Here is an 18,693-nt window from a genome sequence, read left to right as displayed (position 1 = left end):
GGAAGCCGCGAACCAGTGTGGGAAGCGAAGGACTGGAAGGTTGGACTCGATGATCTTGGAGGTCGTTTCCAACCTAACTGAGCCTGTGATTCTGCGAAAACTCTGGAGAGGGGACCGTGTACCCGGCCGTGAACCCCGCCTTGTCCCCAGGACAGCCCGGCGGGTCCCTGAAGGGACCGCGCCCCGCCCCCGCAAGCCCCTCCCCCTGGGCAGGCCCCTCCTCTTCCCTTGTAGCCCCTCCCTCCCCTGGCTGTCTCGTCGCTCTAAGATGACGCCACCCCGTTGTCTCCCCCCCCCCGCCGTTCCTCGCCGTTGCGGGCGGACCCTCTCGGCTCATGACGTCAGTGGTGCGCGCCGGGCCCGCTCGCACGTGGTGGCGGTGCCGCCATGAGCTGCCCGGTGCCCTGCGCCGCCTGGGTGCGGCGCGGCGTGGCCAAGGAGACCCCCGACAAGGTGCGGCCGGGGCTGGGCTGGGCCGGGGGACCCCTGCCCGCCCCCCCCCCCGCCGCCGCCGCCCTCACCCCTCTCTGTGTCCGCCCCGCAGGTGCAGCTCAGCGAGGAGGAGCTGAAGGGTCTCATCGAGGAAGCGCAGGACAGGCTGGGGTGAGCCGAGGCGGCGGGAGGGGCTCTGCTGGGTGCGAGATTGGAGCCCCCCGGGCACGGGAGAGCGCGGGCTGCCCGGCCCGCAGCCCGGGGAGCTCCTGGAGGGCCGGCTTGGGAAGCAGCAGCGAGGAGTGGAGACGGCACCAGCCAGCACGAGTTCCTCCTGGAGCGCTGTGCCAAGGGAGCCTGACGTCCCGGGAGGGGCGGCGGTGCGGAGATGGAATTCCCCTGAGATCAGCTCAGCTCATCGGAGCGCGGTGCTGATAATGCCGAAGTTGTGGGCTCGATATCCGTATGGGCCACTCACTTCAGAGTTGCGCTCCATGGTCCTGTGGGTCCCCTCCAGCTCAGAATGTTCTATGGTTCTTTAAGTGTATCCTGCAGTCGTTGTGGCCAGGACAGCGTGGGCTGCGTTCGCATGTGGTTCCTCAGTTGTCAGCTGTGGTGCTGTCAGACTCCCTGAGCTTTCTCGTGATGTCTGTGGCCTCGTCCTCTCTGGAGCTGCCATTCCCGCTTGGAGTGAAAAATAAGTTGGGTTTGTAACCATGGCTGCTTTGGAGATGTGGCAAACCGAGATGGAAATCCCAAACTGACTGTGAAAAAGTGATGCTGAGGGTGTGACTTGACGATCTAAGGAAGTCTAGAGGCTACAGTGGGGCTCAGAATGATGTGGTGTTTATGCTGTGGCAAAGAAGGTAGAACATCACTCAGGGGTGTGTTTATGGTTCACAGATGAAACTAGAGACATCACAGCTCTCAGCACTGGAAGGTCTTAGTTATGTAGTTGCGTTTTGTCACTCTGCTTTTAAGGAAAAGGTATTTATGAAAAGAGTAACAGAAGTGACATATTTATGAAACAAGCTATAGAAAACAAGGAAAAAGTGGCTCTCTTTTGTCTAGAAAAAGATTGAGGTATTATTCTATTTTCTGGCCTTTTTCTGTTAGATTGTTCTCTGTAGGTTTGGATTTCTGATTCTGTTTCAGTTATGTAGGGTGTGTGGTTGTACCAGGGTGTGTGTGATTGAACTGTAAAAGCTTTTAGAGTTGGGCAAATATTATTCACCCCATTTCTCTTGGATCAATCAGTGACTTTATTGCTGAATAGTGTCTCATCCCAGAATGTGTTTTGTTCTGGTTTTGTTTTCTAATGGTTCCAAAATCATCTTAAACATTTGGAAGATTCTCGCTTTATGTTAGTTTCTTAACTCATGAAGTTTTAATGTTTCTGTTGTGTGTAGTGTTACTTGTTTCCTTTTATGTGTGTGAACTTTTGGGTTTTTGAGTGGTTTCCTTTCTCTTGCAATTTCAAAAGCATGGAAAGATTTGAGGTGCTGGTTGTTATACAGTCTGTAAAACTTCAGGATGGAAATTTAATGACCATCTGAAACAACCAAAGGTTTTATAATCTATTTATAATTGCTGGTACTTCGTAAAATTTGTTACAACACCTCAATTTTTTTTCCTGGGCAGAGATCTCAAATCAAACTGAGATTTAGGGTTTCTAATTATCTTGTGACTTATCTCTAGTTATCTTGTTAATATGAAGTTTTTATTTTACTGAACGAATTAGAAAAATAGGTTTCGGGTATTTAATTCAGGGATCGTATCTGAGAATTACCTTGGCTCATTGTTGCTTGGGAATTTCACATGCAGAGGGACAAAAATACAGTGTATTCAGCAGGGATGAGTTTCTATGGAGCATGCTCCATTGAGACACCTCCGTTATGTTCTCAGCCACTGTTTATTGTACATTTCCTTCTGCTGAATGAATTTGTGCACACAGAATTGTTGCCATAAAGTTTCCAAGTTGCATAGTTTATCCCATAAGAAGTAATCCACAAATGTCCCTATCTAATAAATTTTATGTTGTTTTTTTTTTTTTCTTCTATTGTAAGTATGGAAAGTGTGAGGAAATGAAGTTTTAAGAATCTTTAAGAAATGTAAGAGTCCTCACACATGACGGGGCCTGTGGGAGAGGGGAGAAAAAGGAAAATGAATTGGATGTGTGAATGCACAGAAGTGAGGTTAAGAAATGTGTAAGGGAAACAGATTTAGACACATGGTTTAGTTTGTTGAGCAAAATTCATGCCACACTGTGTCATGAAAACTTTCAGTGAAAAACTTTCTCCGAAAGCTTGAGAATAACGGTGCCTTGTATTTTGGGAAAAGATCAGGAAGGAGTGAATGGATTTCCAAATGATTGCCATAAAGACTTGAAACCCATGTGAACAGCTAGGACTGTGTGCTGAAATCTTAACAGCAGTGCCCTAAATAGTTACCTGGAAGTGTTGTACATGTCTGTCACAATTTCTCAGGGATGTGTGTCTTTCCAAAGGGATGGTGCTGGTGCCAGCAATGAAGATCAGACAGCAGGGGACACGAATGTGGCTGTTGCTGGCAGCTCTCAGTCTTCCCATAACAATGAAGACCTGTCTGATCATGAACTGGATGAATATGATTTGGAAAATTACGATAAAGAGGAATACACAGGTAAGAAAAATTTATTCATCAAATATGCAGTGCAAGTGAAGAACCTTTCCACTTCTTGTTTTATTTAAGACCTTAATATCCTAAAACTACACAGTATTAAGTTTCAGATGCTGGAAATTCACATTTTTAATAATTTGCTCGTCCCAGCTTCAGAAGTCATTTAGTGAGGGAAACAATTCACTGTCCCCCTTCCTGACAGTAAAAGCAAGAGTATGTTGGACAGATTGTCACTCCCTCTGCTGTAGTGCTGGAGCAGAGTGGCAGAAGTCCCTGAAAGCTCCAATCAGTTTAGCTTACCAAGGTACTTGGGTTTGAAACTTGGAAGTTCATTTAGCCCACTCCTGATATTTTGCAATATAGGTAATACAGGTATCAATGCAGGAGTTTCTAACTTCACCTGCCACTGACATGTCTAAAAGTGTTCTGAAATTCCCATCTAGGTGATTTGCAACTTGGAGACTCTTTGGCTACTCTGGCAGTATATGGGAGTAATGATAATGATCCTTACATCACCCTAAAAACCACTGTAAGTACTTAAAAAATGTTTAATATTTTAAACAGCGTAAACTTAAAAATCAGTTGAATTTTCCACGCTGCCTTAGGGTCTGTAAGTGCTTGCAGTCCTTTTTCACAGGTGTGCCAGATTTTTGATCAGACTGAACTTTTTTCTTTCAAGGTTGCTTTGTGCAGTCCCTTCTTTGTGTGTCTTTTGCATTTAAGTAGGAGGTTAAGTGAACTGGCTCATTATTTAAACCATGCAGAGTGGTTTTTAACCTATCTAGTACAACACAGAAAATGCTTGAAGAAATAACAAATCTAAGGCCACTAATGGCCCAAATTAGAAGATTTCCTAGTCTGCAAGACTCTTGCACCTTCCACCAGTTTGTGTAAGAAATGGGTCTGAGGTGGACTCAGGCTACGTATCAAATTAGGGATGTGGCATGAGGAAATACATCCCTGTTAAACAGAGCAGCACAGTGTGGTGTGTTGTTGACTGCTTCTGCCTGTGTTAGTTTCCACCTGTCAGAGGGGGAACATTTTTGCAGGAGCTGAGGGTGTAAGAGCTCTGCTCTGGGTGAAGAAGTCTCTGGCTGCAGCCTAACACAAGTTGTGTCAAGAGTGCTGTCCTGTTATGTGGCTGTTTGCCCTTTTCTGGTGGACGGGGATGCAGCACAAGATGCAAGCAAGACACAAGGTAATCCTGCTACTCTAACATTGGTATTACCTTGGCTAAAATACTGGGATATGGAGAGATTCCAGAGAATATACCCCAGTTTAGTTCAGAAGGCTAGATTGCAGTTTGATTGACATAATTTACATGGAAAGATTACAGAAATCAGGTAGAGCTAAGGTGAGGTTGTGTGAGAAGAGACAATCCAGAGACCAACCAGCAGAAACTGTGATCATCTGGGGCAGGGTGATAATAGGTGAATTTTTGTCACCTCTTCTAAGCATAAAGATCCTGAGATTTTTCTGGATGCTGTCCTTGCTACACTATTTTGGATTCTTTACAAAGCCAGTAAGATTGAAAGAAAATATTAGCTGTAGTCTTCCACCACAGCATCTAGTTTCTGTGTCAGGGAACTCTGTCAAACATGACAAGAAGTTATTATGGTGACTTCACATACTGTAACAAAGCTCAGGGAGGAAGGCACCCACCTTATCTTTAAAAGGAGTTCACTTGCTATGTGCACTTTGGGGCACTGTTTGTTTTCTCTGTGTTCCATTGATGATTTTTCTTGCTCCTGTGTATCAGTGGAGGAGAGAAATGCTTTAAAAGTTATTTTTATAGTCAGAGAGGTATTCACACAGGGATTCAGAGAGAATATGATCTGCATTTATTCTGTGTCAGAATAGCTAACTTTTTCCAGATATACAGTAAATGAACACCTTTTTCTCAGGCCTTTCTTCCTATGCTCAAGTTCTTTCCTCAAATTCTGCAAGTTCTTCAACATGGATTTTGTGTTGTCTTTTGGTATTTACTGCTAGTACTGTTGAAGACTAAGTATTGTGTAACATTAAGTTAATTAATAAAAAGAATTGTAGGACTTGATGGAATTCAGATATTGAAATATGCTTGAAGTGAATAAAAAAAGAAATTAAAAGCCTGCAACGAGAAGTCCAAGAAGTCTTGGATGTGGTGTAGATTTGAAGGGTGGTACTCTTGTGAGACTATTGACTTATGTACAGTTCTTTGTTTTTCACTGACAAAAATTCCCAGATGCCTTTCATTCCTCAGTAATAGTGAAAGTGAGATGAGAGATTACATCTGTTCTGGTATAGCTGAATGCCCAGTAGAGCTGTAGGCAGTACTTTTTGGGAAATATTTTGCAGGAAGTAGACAGTGTTTTGATGCTCTTGGAATTTCTTCCTGGATGTGAGGAGCAATTGCAGTATATTTATTGGGTAAAATGCTGTTCTACTATATAAATGGTCAAGGAGCAGGAGCATGAGGGAAATAAGCTTGCTTTGTATGTCCTGGTGGTGCTTTTCAGCAGTGGGCTGCATCATGATAGCCTTGAAATGTGGTTTCATATTTGGTAATTAAACGTGTTTACAAATCCAGGTACGTCCACATACAAACTCCTTCAACTTATTTAATGACTCTTCAGTCTCCCCGTGATCGGGGTCTGGTTCCTGCCTTTCTCTGTTTATCACCATAAGATGGTTTTAGGTGGGTGGGCATTGGGGTGTTGGATTTCGACTGTTTTCTGTTATGGTTAAAAATTACTCATTGATTCAGCCTTTTGAATGTACATAGTTCTGTGCATTTATGTGCATTGCTTAACGTCCCTTGTCCTCTCCTTTTTGCTGTTCAGGAGCAATATGAACAGGAGGACTTTTTGATTAAGCCCGATGACAATCTTGTCCTTTGTGGCAGAGTTGATAAAGACTGCTGTAGTTTGGAGGTCCATGGTAAGTAAAATAGGATTTGTTCTTTACAGTGAACTTTGTGAATATGCCTCGCCTAGCCTGTGCCATATGGTTGTGTCAAAGAGGGAGTGGGCTGGTTTTTGTAAGGTTTTTTTCTCCCCTTCTGCTCATTGTTTTGTTCTTTAGCCACTTTCCAGGACTAGAATATTTCATGTGGAGTTATTGTTATTTAGAGGATAGCTTGCCTCTTTCAGGCTGTATAGCATTTCTTCTCCTTATTTAATTTCTTATGAGACTTAGAAAATACTATGGCATTTTTATTCTCTGAACATACAATCTTTCTTCCAGTCTTACTTTCCATATCCTGCAAGCATCCCCTAATAGTTTGTTATTTTGTTGGGTTTTTCCCTTCATCTTTCTCCTTACTTCTTTAAATGGGCTTTCCACAGCTAGGACTAGAAGAATCAGCACTTTTATCATCATAGTTTTAGAAGAGATGGTCCTTAATATGGCCTGAATACTGCTTTTTCTAGCAATAGGTTTAATTTTACTGTGTAAGAGATTTTCCTGTTGCAGCAAGGAGTACTACTGAGTGTGCTGAAATTATCATCTTTTCTTACCATGGTTCTTTGTGGGAGTGGTTCTGCCTATTTGTGTGATGGTCCATGTTTCTGCAAGCAAAGTATTTCATTTTAAGCAAGAAACACGACCAAAATGTTTGACAGCATCTCTTCAGATACCAACATCTTTATTAACTGTGTCATTTTCCCCAATGTAAACTTACAAAACAGTAACAAGGGCTTCTGCAGTTTCTAACGTTGGGTAACCCTGTCTTGGTTAACTACTAAGACAGCTTTGTTAACTGAAAACTTTAGTTATCTGAACATCTGTCACATGCACTTAAAAATGGCACAGTAATTTGTGTGTGTGATGGTAACATACCATTAAAATAATTAATGTTTTTTCTTTGCTATCCAGTTAGTAAGTTATTTTGAGAAAAATAGCTGGCTACAGGGAATGCTGTGTTTACTGTATGGTTACTTTATTGGAACTCTTCCTGTATCTCAGTACAACATACTAAAGGCAACTTCTTCTGACTTCTTAAGCTTCCTCTGCTTTAAAATCTGTTTGTCTTTTACTTTCATTTCCACTTAAATTTTATCTGGAATGATTTTTTTTTTTTAATTGCTAATTCTGTAAAGTGAATGTCTGAATCTCCATTAATGTGTTCTGATGTAGAAAGTGCTGGATATGGAGCATCTATTTTGAAGTGATCTTACAAATAAAGTAGTGTGGTGTGCTAGGAATAAAGTATTGCACCTTTGCTGAACTTGTCACTTCTTTATCTAAAGTACACAGGAGAGTGTTTGTTTTGTGTGATTTTGTTAAGTATAACATTCATACTTGGAGGGTCTGACCTCTACACTAAAACTCTGAACATGTTCCAAATTTATATTCTAGACCTCCTTTACAATTTAGTCTTTGCCACATCTGCCTTTTGCAGAAGTGAACTATTTTATAGTTGTTTGCTTTTCCTATTCAATGATGTCTTGTTTAACTTTAATTATTTTTCAGTTTATAATCATGAAGAGGACTCATTTTACGTACATCATGATATTATCTTGCCTGCTTACCCTCTAAGTCTGGAGTGGTTGAATTTTGATCCTAATCCAGATGAATCAACAGGTAAATTACAAAGAATACTGTAAATGTCCAGTTAAATAATTTTTACTTGCAAAGTATATAAATGTAATGTTGTCACCAAATAATTTCTTCCAGAGGTACAAACAGAAATAAACCCAAGATGTTAAGAAGGATAAACTGAATATCAAGTGTTTTGGTTTGGTGATACAGTCATTTTAGTGATGTTTCTGTAACAAATGATTTGACTAAAATACTGGGTTTATTACAAATAAACTGGGTTTATAAAAATATTTAAGTTATTGTCAATTAGCAGACCAGAGCAAGCTCTTCTCTTTATATAATATAATCTTGCAAATGAAAGGTTGCTTTTGCTTAAATTCATTATGTCCAATGCAATGATTAACTGTAAACTACAGAAAAATTTATATATATTTATGTATTTAGTAACCTTTTTCCTGTGTTTTACAGATACTTTCTTTTTCCATAGTACAGGGGATGTGGTTTTGTTTTGGTTTGTTTTTTCCTTTAAAAACAAACAAAACATGGAACTTTATACAGCTTCTTTGGTCAGTTACTTGTACTGAAGGGGAAGAAAACCAAGTAAATTTTTTTTTCTGGCAACATCTGCTGTCAGCTGATATTTTTAAATTGTTCCTTGTCACTTATAAACATCAAATATGTTCAAGTTGAAGATTGTGGCACATAAGTTTTACTTAATCAAAGAAATAAGCAACAGCTGCATTGCCAAATATGATATTTCATAACTCTGAATAAATGCAGTTGCATTTGCATTTCTGCTTCTAGGAAATTATGTTGCAGTGGGTAACATGACCCCAGTTATTGACATCTGGGACCTTGATGTAGTGGAATCCTTAGAACCAGTGTTTTCTCTTGGAGGCAAGAAAGAGAAAAAGAAGAAAAAAAAAGGAAAGAAAGTAAGTATTATAAAATTATTTGTCTGCTTGGATGGAGGAAACTTAGGTCAGAGAGAATGCCTTTTGTTTTTTTCCTACAATATTTGAAATGCTAATTGTTCTCTGAGTAATTAAAGCCTGGAATTAAGAGCAGAAGAGGAGTGGGGTGGCTTATGGTTGATTTCCAGTTACTGTCCCAGTAAACTTTGAATCTTAACTATTTGAAACTGGAATTCTAGGAGCTGGCAGTTACAAGGACCTAAAGCTCAGTTAATTGGGAGGTGAGAGAGGGAACTGCCAAGAGTGTTTAGAAACAAGCTGAAGAAGTTGCATGGTCGCTGGAAACAGTGGGATTTCTTTTACTAGCCTGAAGGGAGTAACCAGTTCTGTGAGCCCCCACCAGCTGTGAATGGAGCAATCTGAGATCTGGGGTAGGAGGCAAGGTGCAGGCAGTGCAGAGACAGTTCTCTCAAAAGCTGTGTTGTAGCAAGTGAGAGTAATTTAATATGAAATTGTCGGTGAAGACATTTAGGAACTCTTGCTAATGTGGGGTGATGCTTGGTTTGCATTGAAGCTGTAATTTTCAAGCCTGTTTATTTTGTATGTGCATGCACAGAGTTTATCTTCAGAAGGGACCGTGGAAGGACATGCTGATGCTGTGCTTGATCTTTCATGGAATAAACAAAGCAGGTAAAAGAACACTTGAATAACAATGGATGTTACAAATTTGCATTCTTAATTAGGCATACGATGTGCACTCAAAATCCAAAAACTTGAAAGCCCTTCTGAAATTAATCCATTCTTTAAAATGCACCCTCATTTTATTCTTTTTTTAAAACCAGAATTCTTGATTTTTTTTTTTTACATATTTACATATTGCTGCAGATTACTTTTTATTTGCAGGTTTTCCAGCTAAAGGCAGGGCAGAGGTAGATCTGAGCCATTTGATAAATCGCCTACATTTCACATGTACAAACTGGAGAAGCAGAAGGGCTGCCCAGAGCTGTACTGATCTGCCAGTGACCTAAGACACCATTTCAAGAGATACAAGTAGATTTATAGAAGAAGGTTCTTGCTATTCTGGTTTTTTCCCCTCTAGCTTTTGCCCCAGAGCTGTGAACAGAAAAGAGAGTGTAAAAGCCCTAATAGCACAGTTACAGAAATGAAATGCTTCTAGCCTTTGGGTTATCCTTGGCAGAGAGAATTCCCTGTTGCCTGAATCAACTAACAATGAAGTGCTGCTACTGAAGCAACACAAAACTGGCCCATCTTGGAGCAGAGGTCAAGGACAGTGTGCTGACTGAAGTAAAAGATGCTGCTGGGTTTTTATCGGTTAGGTGGTTGTGAACAGTTCATCTGCCAGAGGATCCTCAGCATGGGTCTTGAAACTGCTCCAGTCAGACACAGGCTAATTTATTTTGTTTGTAAATTTTTTAATTTTTCTATTCCTGCTGTCAGAGATGCCTCTTCCTCTGAAGATGAGCATAGTCAACTCTGAATACTCTGAGCAGGTGTAAGCTTTCATTTGTAGGGCTTTCTTATATAGATACTGAAGAATAAAACACCCACATGGACCTCAGTTAAGTGTACATAAATTACACTCTTAATTTACAGGGTAGTGTCTATTGTTCTTAAATTATACACGTAGACAAAGAGTGTGGTAGTGATCAGTCCATCAATCTTACAGAAAGAGTAACTTTCATGTACCTAGAAATGGTTTTCTGGTGATAATACACAGACAAGTATAGAAAAAAATTATGGTTTCAATTGCTAAGTGTCTGAAATGCATAATTCTGTAATGTGCTGAGTTACAATTCACTGATATTGGTAGATCTCTCAGGAAATAAAAACAGCCCTGAAGCGGGAAGGTTATGGACGAAACGAGGAACTCCTTGGAACAGCTTATATTTCAAATGTGTTTTTTGTTGTTTCTTTCTTTTAAGCAAGACATGTTGTGACAGCTCTCTACAAATAACTTTCTGCCTGTAGGTCACAGTGTAATGTAACGTAGCCTACTTGTAGCCTTTACTTGTAACATATAATTGCCTTCCAGGAGTTAATCCTCAGGTTTGAGAGACATAGTCTATAGACCAGCGTGTACTTGTTCTCAGAATTGGGCTCTGTATGTGTTTTGGATTTTTCACCATTATTTGTTTGTATAAAGACTTCTAAAACTGATTTTTTGGTCCGTTATCAGGAATGTTTTAGCAAGTGCATCTGCTGACAATACTGTGATTCTGTGGGATATGTCTGTGGGTAAGCCAGCAGCCAGCCTGACACTACATACAGACAAGGTGTGTAATAATTGCTATGTTTCTTCCATGGTAAAATACAGAGGAAAAAAATAACTGCAGTTTTTCATTAACTGCTTGGTCCTGAACCCTCAGAACAACAATTCTGTAATTTTCTAACAACTGTGCAGAATTGTTTAAATTTCTTAATTAGTTACTTTTGTAAACAACACTGCATTTGCTTTTTAAAATGTTATCTAACTTATCCTTTAGAAAGTTAGCAAAGATTTACAGCAGGTTTTAAAATGCCTTTTTGTGAAAGGCCTAATGATGGAGAATCTAATAATGCTGGTATAAGCTACAAAAATAGATGTCTGAGCATAGGTCAAACTGGAACTCTCTCTTAAGGGAACAATGTGTCAGTTACAGTTTGTTCTAGGTGAAAAAGGTTTAAAATAAATGAGACTAAAATACCATAGTGATGGGTACGTCAGAAATGAATTAATCTCATAGTAATTAAAATGTGAAGGCTAGCTATTAAGAGTTGTAACCTTATTTTGCTTCTGACAAAGTCAGTGCCCTTGACAAACTCCTGATTTTTATTTTTTGTTAACATCTGCTTTTTCTCCCCAAACTAGAAGCAGATATTATTTTACCTCCTCTAGCATTTTTTTTCTTTTTTTTTTAATCTAGGGCAGAAAGGGGGCAGGGGGTGCTGTTCAGTTAAATTATATTGGAAAATATCTTGTTTCCACCAGGTGGGGGTGTTTGAAGCAATGTGCATCTCCTGCACTATTTTATAAGCAATTAGAGTATCAACAAGCTCATTAGGATGGTTTTTTGGGGGGAAAACATGCTGTCTTGGGGAAGGGGTGGTTGTGCTTTGTTCCAAGAAAGTTCCTGTGTATGTGTGTTATATAAAATCTTCCATTATCCAGGTGCAGACATTGCAGTTTCATCCGTTTGAAACTCAGACCCTTATTTCTGGATCGTTCGATAAGTATGTCAGGGTAATGTTTTCAAATGGTGCACATAGGGAGGGTATTAGTATTCACTTAAGCCCATTAGGTTGTCTTGTGTTTTCTTTTTCATTTTTTTATAACTCTGCCAATTTGAGTAATGCTGTTATTTTTTTCCAGCAAGCTAGCCAGGTTTGTATGTGGCCAAAACGTGGTTTTCCTTACCTCTTTTTTGGAGGTAGCCAAATGCTTTAACCATCTGGACTGACATTTTCTGTGCCAGGTGTCTGTTCCAAACTGAACTTATTTCTTCATTTGTCCTTATGGGATTTTCTGCATTAGAACTGTGTCACTTTTTATTCCTGTGAAAACATGCCCAGGTTTTGCCAACCTGTAAGGCCAGGGTTGGGGGGGATGAGGGACTTTAAAATCCCAGACCACTCCCTACAGCCTTTCTAGCCATGCCATAGCCAAAGTGTAAAGGGCTGTCTCCTCTGATTGCAGCCTGGATATGCTCAGGAAAGGTTTGTGTCTGCAAACTTGGACTAGCTCTGTAACTGCCAGTTCTTACAAGCCCTGCCAGCCAAAAAACTTCCTCTCTGTTCTCCCGTCTCAATGGGGTAACTTTTAATTTTGTTCTATAACCATGATTTTCTTACGTTGAATTTTTTATTCTGCTTTTAAGACTTCGTCCTTGTGTTAAAATATTTATAGACTTGTCAATCTTTAGCCAAGCCTTGGTCTTCTCTGGCTTCTGTTACGCTCTTGCTACATCTGCTTAAGTGAAAGTATCGGAGAAAAACCTTTTGCTGCTGTTAGGAAGCTGCATCTGTCTATTTCCTTCCCCTTGACTTCCTTTGATAAAAGGATAAAGTCCAAACGTTGAGACCAGCTAGTCAATCCCTCTTTAGCTGTCTCTTTGGTACCATGGACCTCTGTAAACCAGCAGACTGCCTTTGTGGACTTTTCCTGCAGAGCCTTGCCAGGACCACAGGCTATTCAGTGAATATTGGCAGATGCCTTCATAGCCTGAAAATCAGACTGTTAAAAAGCTATTGTGTAAAATGCCTGGTGAAAGAGCTGGGAAACACAGATCACATTTCTTTTGCTTTAATTATAGGATAGGGTGGGAGTGGGTTACACTGTGGATGTTGATTGCGGTGAGATATCGCTGCAGTGACATGACCACTCCTCCCTTGCATTTGCACCCAGGAGCTTTTTGAGTTGGGACAGATTCTGCAGCCACTGGGCTGAGCACATGTCTGTAAAGAATCCCAGAGGATCCTCTAAATTCCATCTACTCTCTCCTTTTTGGAGTGGTGTTTCTCTAACTACTTGTAAAGATTGATTTTTATTTTTTTTTAATTTCTTTTTATTAAAGCCTATTTGAAAATGTGTTAATATATATCACAAAATGATTTCCTAATTAGTACATCATTACTTGACTTTACTGAAGTCTGTTCATAATTAAGTGATATATTTGCATAATTATGGTCTCCTGTGTGATAAGTATCTTATGTATTGAGTAAATTCAAGCTCTGTTTGCTTAGTTTCAATAGAATGGCTGTTCATAACCAAGATGAAACTTTGAAGCACATGAAAAAAGCTTGTGCTTATCTGCGAGATTTTAATCAGTTATTGAATTGGAAGTCTAAGTAGTGAAGTTGTTTCCATTTTAATTATAGTTTACATGGAGCTTCTTCAGATGCCGGTGGTAAAGCAAACTATGTCACAGAGTGTTCTGCCCTGATTTTTTTTTTTTTTTTTAGATTTTATTTCCTGTCCCTTTTTCCCACAGATCAACGGTGCTGTATGATTGCAGAAACCCACAAGATAACCATCGAGTGTGGAGGTTTAGTGGTCAGGTTGAGAGAGTAATTTGGAATCACTTTTCACCTTGTCATTTCTTAGTGAGTACATGCTCTTCTATTCTTGGGCTGGTTTAACCTGTATTTTTGTGTTCATAATGTTTCTGAATCATAATGGAGCTGATGGAGAGTTGTATGGTTTGTGCTGCTTATTATGAGAATGCTCCAGGGGAGTATGTTTTTAAGTAGTTTTCTTAACAGGTATATTTAGACCAGCTACTTATTTGGTATCTTCATTGTGACAGCTATTAATGCTGCTGCTTTTGCACTGCAGAGGTGGCATCTTTGTCATGTTGTTACAGTGTTCAGTGGCTGGGATATATTTTTCGTTGCATAGTTGCTGTTGTGTTTCATGTAATGAGGCATCTACAACTGAAAAGTAGCTAATTAGAACTAAGATCCCGAATGTTGATTCAGTGTTTCAAGTCAGCGCTAGATGGAATGATCCACTTGTTCAGGTCGCAAAAGACCTCTGAGATAAAGTCCAACCATTAACCCAGCACTGCCAAGTCCACCACTAAACCATGTCTGTAAGTGCCTCATCTACATGGCTTTTAAATAAGGGGTGGGGATTCCACCACTTACCTGGACAGCCTGTGCCAGTGCTTGACAACACTTTCAGCAGGTTTTTCCTAATATCCAATCTAAACCTCCCCTGGTGCAACTTGAGGCCATTTTCTGTTATCCTATTGCTTATTACCTGGGAGAAGAGACCAACCCCCACCAACCCCCAGTATAAATAGCTTGGTTTTGTCAAGATTTTTACAATACAACTTTTCAACATAATTTAAAAACAAATCTTTATCATCTCAGTGGCTGTCTAGTTCTCTGTTGCTTTGTGTGTACAGCCAGTAGAAGTAGTTGCTTAGTTTTGTTGGGTTTATGATGTAGATCTCTCAGTATAATCACACTTAGCTTTGCACAGGACCACTGGACGGCTCCAAAAACTTTGAACTGACAGTGAAGAGACTAAAGGCTTTGTATTTCATTGCCTAACGTGGGGGCCAAGCTTAGCAGGGCAACTGTCTTCAAAGTACACTTCAAGAAATCTGTGTATGATTAAGACTTCCATGTAATCCAGTGCAGCATAGTTTAGGTATGTAGAATGGCTTGGGCAGCAAGTGGATGGAGCCTGACTTCGGAGGCTCAGGCCTGGGAACAGTGTAACATGCCCTACAGAGCAGTGTCTGCCTCAGATCACAGGGATTTACTTGAGGGTGGGTATTATTTCATAGGAAGGTTTTTTTCCAGATGAATGACAATGATTGTTTGTTTTTTTGGTTTTCTCAGGCAAGCACAGAGGATGGTTTTGTGTACTGTCTGGATGCTCGATCTGATAAGCCCCTGTTTACTCTGAAAGCCCATGATGAAGAGGTGTCAGGTAAACTGCCTGTGTGTCCTGTTTGTCCCCAGTGGCAAAGTACATCTGGAAGATGCCTTTAACCTATAGGGCTGAGGTGGTAGTGATTCCTTGTTTAACAATTAAGTCATGCATCCTAATCATGGTAGCTGGCACGTGAAACAAATCTCTGCTGAGAAGCCATTGAAAGCAAAGTATTTTAACAATAGTGAACTTTTCCTCAGTGACTGTCATGAATAAGCATGTAAAAACAGACTAATTCACTTGGGACACACTCTTTGTGTTTTGGTTTTTTTTACAAAAACAATGGAATCTGGTCTAGGATTATGAACTATAATGTTTACCTACTCTCTCTGTAATTATTTTATACTGACTCACTCTGAGGATGATTTAGGTATGGCACATGGGATGGTTTTCACACTGCCTCCTTTAGGCTACTTTAATTTGGTCAGTGTAGGAGCTTCCAAAAAGGAACCTGAAGTCCCTGATCAGGTGTCTAAAATGAGATTGTATGAACATGCCCCATCATCTTGGACAGCAAGCAAGATGGTCTTTGGCAAATGAATGAAGAAAGCTACCTGGGGAAGCAGATTATGTTAAGTAAGAAGTAGAAAAAGCATGTCTTTGCACTGTTACTGTTGTTGGATTCAGAGACAAAATAGGCCTACACAGTGCTTTTAATCTCACTACAGGGAGCAGGATGAAATTTTCATTAATGTTTTGCTCCTTTGTGCTGGAACAGAGTTTTGTGTGAGGAGAATACTGAGGTTGTTCTCATGACTTCACTTCAAAATGTATCCTCATCTCTGTGAAACAGTGGTTCTCACATGTCTGCACTGTTAATCTTCCAGGGCTACAACTAAGCAGTCAGGTTAAAGGATGCCTTGTGACATCATCTGCTGACAAATACGTGAAAATTTGGGATATCCTGGGAGACAGACCAAGTTTAGTCCATTCCAGGGATATGAAAATGGTATAGTAATATTTATTTCTTGATTCCAGTAAGTTTTACATATAAACTATGTCTGCTTATTCTTTTTTTGTCTGGTTTGAATCTTGTTTTACCTAACACCTTTTAGGGGAAAAAACATCTGTATATTCTGGATAAATCATTCTCATTCCAGTGCAGTATTCAACATGGAATTGGCAGACTGCTTCAAAGCCTCAGACTCGAATTCCAGATACAATGTTCTGAGTAGAACTATAGGTGCTCCAGCCTGCACCTGCCACATTCAAGACAAAGATGTGATTTACTGTTTATACTTAGCAGCTCTTGACTTTCATTTTGTGTCTTTACAAAAGAAGTTTTGGGAAACTTAGAGAGATTACATTTGTTACAACTTGCTTGCTAGAAAGTATTTTCAGATGACAAATTCATTTTAGAAAGATGATATTTAAAAAAATAATCCTCTTCTTTCTTCCACCCTCCCAGGGTGTTCTCTTCTGTGCAGCTTGCTGCCCTGACTTCCCGTTTGTTTTTGCCTTTGGAGGAGAGCGAGAAGGGCTGCGTGTTTGGGATATAAGCAAGCTTTCTGCAGGTAATGTTCTCATTTCTTTAAATATTGTGGTTCTCCCCTTGCCTGCAGGATATATTTGTATTCAGTAATGTATTGTGGCTCTGAGAGAAACTGTAGGTTAGTATTTTTACATACCCAATGACTGCCTATGGTGTTCACATTTTCAGCTTCAAAAAGTGGAGTTTTTTTTTTTTTCTAAATTGGAGAACTGTTGGACATGATTTATTTTCTTGTAGCTGAAGCATAACATCTGATTTCTTATATCTGTTTTACTTTTGCTTAATGTTCCTGGTGTAATCAGGTACCACATTCTTTGAGTACTTGTGGGAATAAAAGTGAGGACTGGGTTGATCAGTTGTTGTAGCTACATGTAACTAAATGGCATGAATTTTTGGAGAAGGCTTTTAAGAGCTTGCTGGAAACCCACACAGACTAAAACCAGAAATAAATTATTTAAACTTAATGTTGTACTCTTCAAACCTCATCCATTTCACAGCACTTGGGTACAGAATTGCGCAGAGGAAAACCTCTAGATGCTCTGGGGGAAAAATAACAGGAATTGTAATTAAAGTATCATATGCAGATGATTTTTCTGACATGTAACCTTCAAGTCCCTACTTGGGGCAAGGGGAAAAGCTTTGAAACTGCACCAGGTTAGGATTTCCATTCCATTCCATGGTGTTCACCATGCTATACTTGCTGTACTCATCTTGTCTCTGGGAGAGTAACATGTAAGCAATCCCCTGTCTGTATTGCAGTGAATGAAGTTTTTGGAAACAGAGAGAGACTGGTTCTGGCTAGTGCCAACTCCGTGGCTTCCAGCTCCACAGCCAGCAGGAGCAGCAACGACTCGGAGACACCAATGGAATCATGATGGGCCAAACATCAAAAAATAGGACTAATTAACAGGACTACGACTAATGTGTATTCTACAAATCCCCCTGTTAGGTGAGAGTTCATGGAAATGGCTCTAGTGTCTTGCAGTCTGCAGGCTTCTTCATCTCAGACAAAGAAACATGGTGGTGTGGTTAAGCTCTTAAGTTCCTGCCTCTGTTACCGGCTTTGAAAGATTAAATCACTTGCTTTTGCCTGAGAGAATGATCCCTGAAACAGGGGCTACCATGTGTAAAGCTGACATATAAAATGAAACAGTCACTAGAAAAGCATTCTGTGGCTACCAGAAGTTTGTTAGATACTGCAAAGGTTTTGATCTTCTGCCTTCTAAGGGTACAAGAAAAAATACTTCACCTGACAGTTGTGTAATAAATAAACAAAAGCTGAATTAAATGACAAGTGTAAATAGATAATTTATCCTTGAGGCTAGGTTTACAGATTTTAAAATATCTTCCAAATAACTTTTTAAATCTCCAGAGTAGTTCTCAGGTAATAAAATGGCATCCCCAGTAGAATCTTGAAATGTATTTCTAACATTCAGCTCACCAGTATCAAACCAGAAATATCCCAGCTCCATCCATCAAGATTGGGTGTTTCTTTTCCCTGGTTCCACAGCACCTGAAGCCAACTGATGTTGCACAAGGTATTGCGTTTTTCTTCAAGCTCCAACTGTAATATATTTTAAGAGAATTTGAACTGAAAGAAGGAGCTGCTAGTTGGAAAGGATGAGAAGCTGTCAGGACACAAAGCGAGGGCTGGGATCTCAGCAGGTCCTTATCTCTGGTGAAAGCTCTGTGTTATGTACTCATGTTCATGACCCCGCCCAGGCGTTTCTGCCCAACACCTGAAGGCACAGGAACGTTTTGAGTATCAGTTGAGCCACCACCTGATGCTTGTTTCCAGCATCAGGAACCTAATCAGGGATTGTGACTCCAACAATTTCCTCGCATTTAAAATGGAGCACCCAAGTGCCTTACCCCAGGCCAAGAAGTTAAATGATACTCTTACCCTCCTGTGAAGTGCTTCCCACACTGAAGGTGTCTGCAAAACGCCCTGGGTATTAAAGCCACTGGTGTCAAAGCAGCTGTACTGTCACGGCTCGTAGCTGACAAGCTCTTCCCACTGTTTTCCACCCTAAGCACTGTAACTCACTCTGGTGAGGTAAAGCAAGTAAATTGTAACACTACAAACTGCAGATGGGAAAAAGGCTGGGGAAAAGGGTTAGATCTTTCCTTCCTATCCCTCGAGGGTAAGTGGCTGCTTCTAAATCCACTTCAGCTGTTTCTAGTCTGATGACAGGTGTTCAGCACGGCTCTGCAGGAATACTCTGGATGGGTTG

At 40.3% G+C, this 18,693-nt stretch overlaps 1 protein-coding gene across 2 annotated transcripts; it reads left to right on the top strand.

Moving 5' to 3' along the window:
• The first annotated feature begins 343 nt into the window (after nucleotides 1-343).
• On the top strand, nucleotides 344-18,098 carry PWP1 (PWP1 homolog, endonuclein). Of its 2 annotated transcripts, XM_032688149.1 has the most exons (15): nucleotides 344-453; nucleotides 545-603; nucleotides 2,939-3,093; nucleotides 3,534-3,619; nucleotides 5,913-6,009; nucleotides 7,543-7,653; nucleotides 8,416-8,546; nucleotides 9,142-9,215; nucleotides 10,723-10,819; nucleotides 11,695-11,756; nucleotides 13,514-13,625; nucleotides 14,874-14,964; nucleotides 15,795-15,916; nucleotides 16,376-16,481; nucleotides 17,219-18,098. In XM_032688149.1, the coding sequence occupies exons 1-15, from the start codon at nucleotides 388-390 to the stop codon at nucleotides 17,332-17,334; spliced, it is 1,485 nt and encodes a 494-aa protein (XP_032544040.1). In that variant the 5' UTR covers nucleotides 344-387; the 3' UTR covers nucleotides 17,335-18,098. The 2 variants fall into 2 exon arrangements, with proteins under 2 accessions (XP_032544040.1, XP_032544041.1); XM_032688150.1 differs by lacking the exon at nucleotides 11,695-11,756 and having other exon boundaries at nucleotides 13,485-13,625.
• The last annotated feature ends 595 nt before the right edge of the window (nucleotides 18,099-18,693 follow it).

Source organism: Chiroxiphia lanceolata, chromosome 5, assembly GCF_009829145.1.
Source record: "Chiroxiphia lanceolata isolate bChiLan1 chromosome 5, bChiLan1.pri, whole genome shotgun sequence".
Taxonomy (NCBI): domain Eukaryota; kingdom Metazoa; phylum Chordata; class Aves; order Passeriformes; family Pipridae; genus Chiroxiphia; species Chiroxiphia lanceolata.
This window is presented reverse-complemented; position numbering and strand designations above follow the sequence as displayed.

What these genes read in the sequence shown, in the direction of transcription:
- PWP1 (XM_032688149.1), top strand. Translation starts at nt 388, where the DNA reads ATGAGCTGCCCGGTGCCCTGCGCCGCCTGGGTGCGGCGCGGCGTGGCC. An exon ending in AGAAAAAAAAAGGAAAGAAA is followed by an intron (nt 8,547 to 9,141) that starts GTAAGTATTATA and finishes GTGCATGCACAG; the next exon opens with AGTTTATCTTCAGAAGGGAC. An exon ending in TCATGGAATAAACAAAGCAG is followed by an intron (nt 9,216 to 10,722) that starts GTAAAAGAACAC and finishes GTCCGTTATCAG; the next exon opens with GAATGTTTTAGCAAGTGCAT.